This window comes from Lonchura striata, chromosome 7 (genome assembly GCF_050655825.1).
Source record: "Lonchura striata isolate lonStrDom1 chromosome 7, ASM5065582v1, whole genome shotgun sequence".
Lineage (NCBI taxonomy): Eukaryota > Metazoa > Chordata > Aves > Passeriformes > Estrildidae > Lonchura > Lonchura striata.
In genome coordinates this window covers 35,661,427-35,673,913 of record NC_140709.1, presented here as the reverse complement: position 1 = coordinate 35,673,913, position 12,487 = coordinate 35,661,427, and the positions used below count along the sequence as shown (strand labels likewise).

At 45.3% G+C, this 12,487-nt stretch overlaps 1 protein-coding gene across 2 annotated transcripts in view; it reads left to right on the top strand.

Moving 5' to 3' along the window:
• ABCA12 (ATP binding cassette subfamily A member 12) overlaps positions 1-12,487 on the top strand; it is a 107,359-nt gene that overhangs the window by 14,475 nt on the left and 80,397 nt on the right. The window contains exons 2-3 of one of the 2 annotated variants that reach the window (XM_077785195.2): positions 2,107-2,269; positions 2,781-8,775. In XM_077785195.2, the coding sequence (XP_077641321.1) occupies positions 8,707-8,775 (69 nt within the window). In that variant the 5' untranslated portion in view covers positions 2,107-2,269; positions 2,781-8,706. Of the gene's footprint in view, positions 1-2,106; positions 8,776-12,487 lie in introns of both variants that reach the window. The other variant, XM_085585491.1, reaches the window with a different exon arrangement.

The following is a 12,487-nucleotide window of genomic DNA, read 5'->3' as shown; positions in this document are numbered from 1 at the left end:
CCAAGGAAAACTGAGGAAATGTGGAAATGTGTCTGTGGTTAGCTGACACACCATTCTAGCTCAGCTCATAGTGAACTCCAAGCATTGCAGCCACAGCTCTGTATACCTTTAAGAATCAAAGCAAATATAGAAATTCTTCAAGGATCAAGGCAAGGTGATACTGAAACTCCCTGTGCTCTCACACTACAGTGTGTAGCTATGTGTGTGTGAGTTATTCCACGTTCTTACATGCCAGAGTTTTTTTCTTCCAAAATCTCTCCCTTCCCAAGCCCACTGTTTAACCAGTGTTTGATCAGGATGTTTTAAGTAATGGTTTTCATCAACTTTTTCCATGGAATTTAAGATCACTGTCACAAAATACTGAGTTGTATCCAAGTGGCATTAACATACGGAACTGGGGGAGATTCCATAAACACCAGAGGCATAAGAACTCATTGTTTTACATTGGTGGGGCCCTGAGGCTCCTGCCTGCCTCCAAGTGATGAACTCCTGGGTAGCCTTTGTGTCCAAAGCAATCTGAAAATAGTCCTGCAGCACAGAATTTCTTGAAGTATTTTGTCCCATTGCTAGCCCACCCTTGTTCCAAATTAATCTGTATCTGTTTCATGTAAATGCAGGAGATAAATTGTTGATTCTACAATAGCTGGATTAGTCAAATGAAGACCATGTCTAAGTATCATGGAGTCCCCAATTGGCTGTTCATGGGCTGAGATGAAAAATGTTTCCAAAAGGAGACAGTCATCTGTTTGCTGATTTCTGCTATTACCTGTTATTTGTGCACCTCAGGTCTCTTCACCCAAGTCAAACAGCCTGAACTGGTGAGGAGGTTCATGCCTTGCTGTGTCATCTGCCTGATGCTGGATATTACCTCTTCATTTATCCTCTGGTTTAGCTTCTAGGAAGAAGTTATATCCCAGATAAATACACAACCTCATTTGCCAATCCCATCAGTAGTCCTTAATATTGTCATTCAGTTGTCAGGATGGCAAAACTGAGCCTTGCTCCCCAACTTGTAGTGAGATACAGGTATATATCTATCACAGTCTGCCTTGGAATTAGTTTTGGAAAGGCAGGCATCATTAGCTCTTTCCACTACATGGATTATTGTCTACAGAGGGCACCCTCTTCCATGGCATTTTTTCCTCAAGCAAACATTTGAGGATACTTCTGTTTTCTTGGAGGCAATGAATGTTGCTTCCAGTGGATCATCAAGTGTCTCATTATTAAATAATTAGAAAAGGTATTTTAGAAGCATTTTGACTGTAAAGAACCCCAATTACTGTTGTTACTACTACCTTCTGGCAATGCAGAGGAAGACACTGGTGAATCTTCTTTTGATCTTTGTTGAAACAAGCTGGAGAAAATGGGCAGACCTTTGGACTCTAAATAATGATGCTATCCATAAATAATAAAGCTCTTTGGGGCCCTTTGAAGACAGACTGTAACTTCCTGCCCAAGGGTGTTCATCTTCACCCAGGGGCACAGTGTCTGTCCTATGCTCCTCCCTTTTCATTGGTCCTGCTGCTTACATTTCTGATTGTGGTAGTTGTAATGGTATCTAAAAGGACACTCATCCTTTTGCATGGGTTTGAGGGGTATTTTATAAGAAGCTTTTATAAGGTAATTTTTTTTCTGGACAAACTTTTGGGGGGCAAGGAAAAGAAACCACAAGATTACAAACAATGTCACTTCTTGGAGATTTTTCAGACATCCAGATTGGCAGTGAGGGGAATTCTGGCCAGAAGCTGCAAAACCCAGGAAGATACTTGGAATATCTTGGACTTCAGACCAAGCAGTCCAGAATACATTGACCAAAGAGCCTTGCTAATAGTCCAAGGGGTCTGCCAAGCCTGCCAGACATTGGTGTTGTGGCTGTAGACAACTTGCCATTCAGCTTTACAGTGCACATGGAATGGACCAGCACAAACAGGACCTGTCTGACCTGCTGAGGAGGTCCTGCATGGTGCATCACTCTGTGCCCACCAAGCATGGCTGGGTTTGGGTGTGATTGACCATCTGTGGCTATCCAGAAGCTGCTGGACTTGCTGTGCAAATGCATCCAGCAGTACTGGAGATTGATTTCTCCTTTCTCTGTTCCATGCCCAGGATAACTTCCATGTGACAGCAAAATCGCAATATCAACTCAAGATTTCATTTCTGTTTGAAAAGTGAAACTACAGCGTAAGTCAACTCTCTGAGGTGTAAATCCAGAGCGGGGTCTGTCTGCTTGGATATCCAGGGGTGTGCATCTCACAGGACACCTCCCAAGGTAAGGACACATCAAGGAAGCCCCAGTGAGGGCATGCAGGTGGCAGGGAGAGGGGAGCTGCAATCTCAGGGTGTGCAGGTGAGGCCCAGGTGGGTGGCAGCACATCTTCCAGCACATCCTACAGCCCCTCCCAAGGAGCTGCCTCTGCAAGCACGTGTCCCACGCCTGCTCCTCAGCTCTCCAAGGACCAGCCATGTGCCTTGTGCTCAGGCACACACGGGCTTTGACATGCAGGCCATAAACTCAGGGCATGCCTTATAATGAGCCCTTCTCCTGTGCACTGCACTTCCTGAAAGACCAGGCTGATTCTCCCAGGAAGGGTGCCTGGTGCTACAGTCATTAGGGAAAGGAGGAGTGAGCACTCTCTCCCAGGCTGATTGCAGAGCCACCTTCCTTGCCCATTCAGTGAAGATTGCTCATCTCCACCCTGGGAGTCAGAGAATCAAACTCTCTTTTGGGACACCTGCCTTTTATCAGTGACCTAAGAGATCTTTAACTTTTCCTTTGCTAGGAGTGAAGGAGCTCTCAGAAATATTCTGTAGGTAAGCAAGCCTTTCTGTGCTCCTGTCTGTGCTCCTCCATCACTGTGGTGCTTGTGAGGGATTATTACAACACATATTTTTCTCTACAGCAAGCAAGTTCCCAGCTCCAGGAGGCTGACAGGCTTTGTGTAACTTGTCATTACTCATCAGCACTCCCCATGCTCATTTAGATCCCAGGGTGTGGTTTTAATTAGCTGATTTTGTAATAACACCCAGGTGACTTGGTGATGGATAGTCACCCTAGAAACCTATTAAGCAGGAGTGTGGTGGCTCCATGTCCTTAGACTACGCTCTCAGATTGCTGTTTGCTTCTAGACATTGAGCTTGTAGGGCTGCCTGTCTGCCCTTCCCTATAGCCTCCAAGCCTGTTGCTGGATAAATCCCACAGAAATGATCTGTAGATTCTTCCCTGAAATGTGCAACCAGGTAGTAGAGAAAGAATATGTTAAGTGACTGGGCTGGAAGTCCTGTGTTGTTTAGAAAGTCCATGTGGGAAGGAACATGTGTGAATGCACTCCAGCTATGCAGAGTACACACATTGCTCACAACTCAGCTGCTGAATCTGAGAAAACCTTTAAGTAGGTGTTTTATTACCCCATAATATAATAAAAATGTATGGTTTTTCCTATTTTTTGCATGATTGTGTACATTGGGTCAAACCACTGCATTATGGAACATAGGAAAAAACCTTTACTAAATCCACATGACTGAGGATTTAACTTCCTTTGATGTGCAAATATAGTTAATTTTTAATTTGATACAATTTTAATATTTCAGGAAATACGTTTCCATTGCATACAGAACAGCCCATCCATGTTACAGCTGTTGTCCCAAGCACATCCTGCCCCTGTGTTTCCTTATCCTTACAGTCTGTTCTTAGGCCTCTTAACTTGGAAGCTGTTTTATTGGAGTGTTTTTGGGCAGCTCTGCTGACGCTTCGGTTTGGAAAACACAAGTTGTGCCCAGCCTTGGAAATACCAATTGTTCTTTGCAAAGTCAAATCTATTTTTCACAGTGACCTTGCTTTGACCTTGTTATCAGCTTTGCTATGAATAGTGTGGTCCCTAATTAGTCCATCTGTCAGCTGTCCAGGCTCACGTGATGGGGCAGGAGCATTGCTGGCAGATTGGAAACCAGCTGAAAGTACAAAGAATGATAAATGAGAAATGTCAGGATTGGGATGCTGGTAGCCATCTCTTGTTGGCATCAGATCTGGTGTAACATTGTTAAAGATCTGAAGGAAGGGTCAAAGGATATCCTAATGAAAATCCCATATCACTTGCTCCAGCCTTGGGATTCAGTGGGTTTGTGTAGACTGGGAGCTGGGCCCTGGCCCCAAGGATAAGACCTTTTAGAAAGGGTTTTAATGAATCAGGCCCCAGCCATAACTGTGTGAGCACAACAAACCCCAAGTTAGTGGCTTCACTGCATGCTCTGAAGAGCTGTGCATTGCTGAGCAGCAATAGAGTGTAGGGTGGCTCTGCTGGTGACCTTCTGCTGTACCAGGGGTTGTTGGTGCCTGCCAGTATCTACCAGCAGCTACTGCCTTTCACTGCTCATTTTGTGCCCACAAGTCTTTGCTGATTAACTTTTAATCCTGATGGAGTGTTGCGTGTCGATGGGATCACAGGAGTTTGTAACCACTGGAAAAGGGGGAGTGTGGAGCCTGCAAGCAACCCTGTGGCAAGGTAGGTGTGTGTATGTGTGGGAGCCTCACAAATCCAGCCCTTGGTGCTGGGCGTGGTGGGAAATGATTCATGCACCTGTGGGTTTGCTAGGACCAGATGTGGCTGAAGGTGACCTTGGGAGCAAAGGAGTAGGGTGAAAGACTGGCTGGGAACTTCTGAACAGAGGCACCATGGCTTTAAAACCAAAAGTTACATTTCCTTGCCTTTTCCTAAATCTGCTCCAGCAGAGCATTGTTGACATAAGAGGAAAAACCCCAATGATGAGCTCTTCTGCAAATCCTGTCCCAAATGTTTCAGCTTGTCATGCCTCTAATTCATTTGCAGGAAGGTTGGACTCAGGCTAAAATAAAATTTATTTTCATGCTCATCTGCTCTGCTATCAAGAATATCTCAAAGCTCTACTTGGTCAGGGGATTTGTTCCTGGAAACAAGGCTGCCTTGCCAGAATAAGGAGTTAATGTCCAAGAACTTTAAGCCAAAAATCAGCTGCACATTTCTCCTTGACCTCTTTGGAGCAGTCCCTGTGTGATATAATCCTTGTATATTGATGACAGTGAGAGATGACTTGAGGGAAAATTGCTTCCAGGAAGAGCTGCTTTGCAAATGCATTTTAATGGGGGGCGGGAACCACCAATCAATAGTGGAAATGTGTTTGGTGGCAGAGTGGTACCCTGGTGGTGCCATATCACCTGCAGTTTCATAGGGACTAAAAACAGTGCTGCCCATTTTAGTTTTTCAGAGTGTTCTGAATGTTTTTTAAAAATGCTGAGTGAGCATCTCTCTCAAAACCGTCTTGTGCCCGAATTTAGGCACCCAGGAAATGTGTAGGAATTTGCATTTCCAGGTTCCTGCCATGCCATTGGAAGGAACTAGGAGCAATTCTCAGAGAGTATGTGTAGCTTCTCCTGGGTAACACCATGGGCTGCTCAACAAAAACCATTTTTTACCATTTCTCAAGTGATGTTTCAGTTTGTCTTACACCACTGCAGCATCATCCAGTGCTGTGTTGCCTAATGCTGGCAAGTTGTCAGGCAACTGCTGCTCCACCTGCGAGGGAGGCAGGGCTTTCAATTGGTTCTAGACTTTTAAATGCTACCTTCCTTGGTGCTGCAAGGGCACGTGATGTTAGAATCACAGAATTGGTGAGGTTGGAAAAGACCTCAAAGTCCAAACATCTATGCAGCTTCCACCATGTTCTCCTCAGAACCATGTCCCCAAGTGCCACATCCACACGTCTTTTTCAGCATTTCCAGGGATAGAGACTGGCACTGACTTCAAGGGGGTAGATATTCTGCCCTATCAGGTTTGATCCCTGTGTATTTCTCAGCCAAGCCAGGAGTGTTCATGAGCAGACAGCTGCATTTTGTGGTGCTGCTGTGTGGACCTTTTATTTTGGCCAAAAAACCAGTGAAATATGAACTATAAGTACGGCCATTTTTTCTCATACCCCGCTGTGTTAAGGCTGAAGAGAGCCCCCAACACCCCCTGACTGACCCTGTGCAGCAGCTCCTCCACAGCAGTTTGTTCATGGATCCCTGCCATGCTGCTGCCTGTGGCACTCACAGCTGCCAGCCCTGACATGTGGGACCAGTAAGAACATGTCCTGCAAGAGTGTTTCCAGCACCCTGGCAGGTCATTCACACATGGGCTTTATTCTGTCTTGCATCATTTGCCTTATTTCTCATAGAGGAAACTGGGCACACTTGGGAAGCACAAATGCATTCATTGTTACTGAAATAAAAACAACTCTACTTGAAAGAGCATCCAAGGAAAGGGCTGTTGGTGAGTTCTGGCTCTGTGGGGTGATTCCTCCTGCCCTGGAAGCTGCAGCCCCTGCAGAGTGATGTGAGCTGCAGTACAGGGGATGAATCATGGTTCTTATCATTTGCATTGGATAGAAACACAGTTCAGAGCTCCCCTGAGAGCTTCCTCGGCTCCATGGGCACAGAAACAGATGTACTTTTCTTCTCAGTGGTCTGAACCACCCCTCAGTGGGTTTGCCCTTCAGCCCAGAAGAGCCCTATTGTTCAACCAGAGGAATAAACCGAGGAGGTATTAGGAGAGGGAAGAATTTGGACTTTCTCTTCTTTTCCCCTCTGGCTATTTGCACATTGGCACTCAGGTCACTTTGTCCACAGCCTCCTGTGCCATCTGCAGAAATTATTAAGTACAGGAATTAAAAAGCAGAAGAGTATAATGGTTTAATAAAGTCCTCATCTTGTCTTTTGGAACAGGAATGTTGTGGTGTTTGGGGAGTTGAATGCAGGTGCTCTGAGAGCCAACTGACATTGAGTTATTCTGATTTTACAGTGATGATCTCGAACAAATTATCCTTTGGGTACTTCCCAAGGGGAATGTTTGTTGACTCAAATCACAAAGGAAGTAAGGATGTGCATTTGCTTGGGAAAATTATTATCCAAATCATAGTGCTCTTTTGAAACAGTTGTTTGACTGAATACCAAAAAGAAGCAATCAGACACTTGCCTTAGAAGACCTTGGCAAGGCAGTGAATGGTGAAATTATAAATTTCTTCTCTCTTACCTCCTCAGAGCAGAATTATCTATATTTGGATTTCTTTTTTCAGCCCCAGAGAGGAAGTGAATGAAGTTTTCAAATCCTGTTTGGATGAAATGCAGTGAATCTGGCCATGCCTCCTATGTGGAGCTGAACTGGAAGTGTCCCAAGGAGTAATGCTTGTTCTCAACTCCCAGACTCAAATGAGATCCCTGTCCCTCCTAAATATATTTAGTAGAGGAAAAAAAAAAAAAAAAAAAAAGAAAACGTAGACCTGGAAGGTTAGACATTTAGGTTTCTTCCCATTGCTATGAAAATTATACCAGGGAAGCCTTTTAGGTTAATTTTAGCTCCAGCTTCACTCCCACTGTTGGAATGTCCAATCTATTTAGGCTGAAGGTATGGTGGGGCAGGGACTGTTCTGGATTTGTTGTCATTCCCACCTTTGCAGTGCTTCCTCACCAATCCAGGTAAGCTGTTTCCATTCACCAAGTACCACATCTCTCTCTTCCTCTCCTCTCTTCCTGTCAGTACTTTCAGCAACCCTTGGATCAAAACTCCTCTGCAGCCACCTCCACTCTGGACCCTAGGTGGTTTGGCAAGGACTCTTTGAAGATGGTTTTCATTTTTGAGGCCTGAAGTTTGTTGAAGTTTGTGGCTGAAAGAAATGCCATGCACAGGAATGTTTTTGGATGTCTTTTGTGGAATATACTGAGAACAGTGATGTTTTCCATTGCTTGCCAAGTGCTTCAAGGATGATCTCCGTGTTAGCAGACACTTGAGGGGGACCAGAACTCTTCCAGCTGACCAGAGCCCATCAAGCAAATCCATATTTCAGATTTATGCTGGTCCTTTTGTGCAATGAGCAGTTCCCTGTGCTGTCATTGCTTTCCACTGTACCTGCCTCTTGTGTTTCCTCTCATCTTTGGCTGTTCTTTTTAGGTACCACTAGCTTGGGAAATTCAATGATTAGTTGAACAATGAGTATTCAAGCCACACTAGTGCTCTGAAGTCTTGTGAAATCTGACCCGTTCTCAGGAGACTTGGTGCTTTTCATGGAAACCAGTCAGTGAGAACCCCAGGACTCGATTTCCTGGAGGAAAGGGAAGCTGCAGGAAGCCAAGCAGTTACATCAGTCCCTGAGATGCATGCTGTGGCTGTGGATGCCTTCTTCCCAGGCATTCCCTGTGAACTCAGGGAAGTCAGACTGGCCTGGCAAGTGGCCTAACTTTGCTGCTGATGACACCTCTCCAGCAGAAGTGGTGTGTGGGCAGACAGGGAGTTTCATCATGGGGAGGAGGAGGCATGTATCACCTTTTGTTTAAGCAGAAGCATCTTTTTGGAATGCTATCCATTTTATCGGGGAGGGCTTGGACAGGGAGCATCCAGGAGAGGCTGCATATTGTAATTAACACAAGTGGAGGCAGGCTGCTGCATCTGCCCGCCCGCCCGGAGAGGAAGAACCTGTTGAATTTGCTAGGAGCTATTGCTGTGAGGACAGAGCCACAGTTCCTGGGAGTACAGCAGCCACAAGTGGATGGAGTAGCTGCTTCAGAGCTATGCTGTGGGGAAGAGGCAGAGGCCTGGATTTTGGACGCTGGATGCCCTTTTGGGTTAGAGCCTCCACTTTTGCCTCCTAAGTGCGGGAAGGAAGAACACGCAGCTCCCTTGCTTTCAGTCGGATGAGCCAAGGATGGCTGCGCTCTCCCAGCACCTCAGGATCCTGCTCTGGAAGAACTGGCTGAGTGTCAAGAGGCAGCTGGTGAGTGTGGGAACAGGGGAGTGCAGGAAGGGGAACCTGGAAACACCGGGAGCTGAGGAGAGAGAGGGGCACTGCAGAGAGGAAGGTTGTGCTGTTAGAATGGGAGAGTGGTGGTAGAAGCAGAAGGAAGGAAGGAAGGGAATGGCACAGAAGTGAAGGTGGGTCTTGTGTGAAGCTCAGGAGTACAGACTGAGTACTAGGGATGCCTCTCTTGATCCCTCGGGACAGTGTCTGTACAAACAAAACCATGCACAGAACAAACAAAACCATGCACAGACTCGTGGGCAGACCTGAGTCAGGGCTGCAGTTCTGTACCTGCTGCTATGTGAGCAGACCCCGTGCCTGGTGCACAGCCTCTGAGGAGCCTCTGGGATTTAGGGGTGATGGGACTGCCCTTACACAGAGGCATTTGTAAAGGATGGATAACAAAAACGTAGCCCTGAGAGATGCAGGTAGGACAGATTTCCAGTGCAGTCCAGTGTGCTGCAAATCAAACACCCCAATGATCTTTCTGTCCAAAAGATAAACCATTGCCAGAAATGTCCAAAGAGGGATCTGAGCTGCAGCAGCATCAGGGAGCAAATGTTCCTTCTAATGGCATTGCATGGCCAGTTTTGTCCCAGTCCAGTGTTGGTACAGTGTTGGTGTGTGGTATTTTCAGCTGAAGCCTGGGCAGTTCAGGGAGCTGCACCATAACTTGTGCTCCAGTAACCCAAACGTGGTGGGGTTTAAACTTGCCCTGGTGGAATGGAAACCTTGGCAGGCACAGAAGTGCTGACCAAAGAAAGAGGTTCATGGAGAGTGTGATGTGAGGGTGAAGTGAAAGGCCTTGCATGACTGTGTGCTTCTGCAAGGTCTCTTCCAGCTTACCCTGCCCTATCTCCTGGTTGTGGAGCCTGATTCAGAGAGATGCTGAGTGCCTCTGACTCCTGTGGATATGCTGTGTGCCTCAGAGTGTTCTTCACTGCTGCAAAATACACTTCTCCTGAGATGCAGAAGAATTCCAATAAATTACCTCTAATTTCTTGAGAGAAATTGTAATAGCCTTGTTAAAAGCAGAAGGCTTGGGTCCCTTTCAACTCTTGTGTACCCTGAGTAAATGCCACCTAAGCCCTACCTGTGCTTCTGACCACAGTCTGACTTGCTGTAATTCTGGTTTCCTGTGGAGTTGAAATATCAACTCTGTAGAACTGAAATGCCAATTAAAATAAAAATCTGGCCACTGCTGACTATTTAATGGCAGGCATGCTTTGCAGCCCTCCTTTATTTCCCTCTCTTGCTCCAAATTAGGGAGCTTGCTCAGGCTGAGGAGGCTGTGAGGAGGTGAACTCCAATCTTTTTGGGAGCAAAGTCAGGCTTGAGCGCCAAAGGTAACTGGAGATATTGGTGCCTCTTGTGTGTTGCACTTCATTATCTAAACATAGGCAGAAAGGGGAGAGAAAATGTGCACTCACCCAGAGATCATAAGTAAGCTCTCAGAGATTAAATCAATTTTTAGCAGTGAAATAATCCAGCAACTAAGAGATTATGCAACCAACATCACAGTTCTTAATGTCCCAAGAGCCAGATTGAGGTTGGTTGTTGTTCCATTCAAGCCAAGATGTTCCACCTGCAAACAGTTTGGCCAGGGTGGTTGTCTTGTTTTTGTTTATTAGAAATGCCTGGGACAGTGGGAATGCTGCGATGTTGCAACTGATGTGCCCAGCTACTATTAAATCCAATTAAGTCACAGGACAGAGATACTGAGAGAAGACATGTCTGGAAAGTGGGGAGTATAAGCACCATTGTGTCCCTCAAAATGGGGAGGGACAATGATTTTCCTGAGTAGGAGCAATCAGTATTCATTTATTGTCCCAGGAATGTGACAGATGTCCAGCCCTTCCTTTAGGCAGCTTCTGACTAATATCAGTTTCTGTGCTGTTACCCCATAATTTTACTTTAGCCTGTGTGGTACTAAACAAGGAGGACACATTAATAATACCATTTGCATGAGAATTAATCTCAGTTAAACTGCATGTTTGAGCACTGATTATAGAGAAAGCATCTGATATAAAAAAATTCTAAAATATGTCAGTGTCAGTGATGGATCTTGTTACAGGTTGGCAGTGTATACATAAAAAGCAGGAAGGGTATGGTCTGTCTAAGCTAAATGTGGCTAAATGCTAAAATTATAGGAGCACCTTCTGAAGGGGTGTGGGGGGAGGTGGTTTGATGTCTGTCACCTACCTATTTTGAGGCATGAGTTTGCTCCTACTTTCAAGCCTGAGTCACCTCATCAGGGACGATAGGGATGGAGCTGCTGTAGAACAACCATCTTTAAGTTGAATTGCTCTCCAGGATTTGTTTGTCTGTCTGTTTGGCTTTATGTTTCACTGAGTGTTACAGGAAATGAAAACACGGTTATGGGCTTGGAATTACTTTGTAAACAGGCTTTGGGTAATATCTGCTGATCTGAAATAAAATAGCAACACAACAATGAAAAAGGGGATTATTTTGAAGAAAGACATCTTTGCAGTTCCAAAAATTGACCTGAAGATAGAACAGCAATTTTGTAGCACACAGTAGTTTCAGTTTAACTACTGATGAATGGAAAACTCTTAATCTAGTAAGCATGGGAGCCAGCTCTCCAGCTAGTGCAAAAGCAAGGGATTATTTGAATAATTCCAATTTCCTAGCTCACAAAACTCCAGGGTTTGTATTTTAAAGTTTTGGGCATCTTTCCTAGATTGGTTTACTATAGTACATGATTAATTCTAGTGTTTTCTTAATTCTTGTCCAATGAAAGGGGCAACCCTCATAGAGACAAGAGTTCTATACATAGTCATGTGTTTTTCAACACATCAGGGCAATATTACATTATTTCTCTTCCACCTTAGGCTAGATATGTGGAAGAAATTCTTCCCTGTGAGGGTGGGGAGGCCTTGGCACAGATTGCCCAGAGAGGCTGTGGCTGCCCCATCAATGGCAGTGTCCAATGCCAGGTTTGGGGCACCCTGGCAAAGTGGAAGGTGTCCCTTCCCATGGCAGCGGGTGGGACTGTATCAGCTTTAAGGTCCCTTTAACCAAAACCATTCTGGGAATCATCTCAGCCCATCTGTATGGACTGCTACTGGAGATGGAAAGGTGGCAGGGATTTGGGCTGCTGGGATCAGAAATTCTTATAAGGGAATTTGATTGATGATGGGTGTTCAGATGTGTGTTCTGTAAGCTGGTTGCACAACTCCATAAACCCCTTCCTCTACTGTGCTTGAGCTCCACATCTTGTGAATGACCACTGTGAAAATCCTTTCTTCCAGCTCTACCATGAGGATCCACTGGTTGTGGAAAACAGCTAAATTTTTTTGGGAAAACTGCTGTAGGCTTGTCAAAGACTTTAATTTTGGGGTGTAGGTCACTTGAAGTCCTATTTATCCATCATTTCACTGAAAGTGAAACCAAGCTTTCACACTGCAGCTGCTTTATCTTTTGGTTGGTGCTTCCCAGCGTGCCTTCAGTGTGACATAGCAGTGTCTCAAAGCTGGGTAAACACAGTCCCCCATAATTATCAGCCAAACTGAAACCTTGTGCTACTTTCAGCCTTGTTATTTGCTCTTGAAATCTTCGGTAGTTTTTCTTCCTGAATAGATAATGCTTGGATTTTAATTGTATGCATGCCAAGACAGGAGTGATTTACAATGCACCTCATAACTCACTTAGGGCACTGCTTGTACAT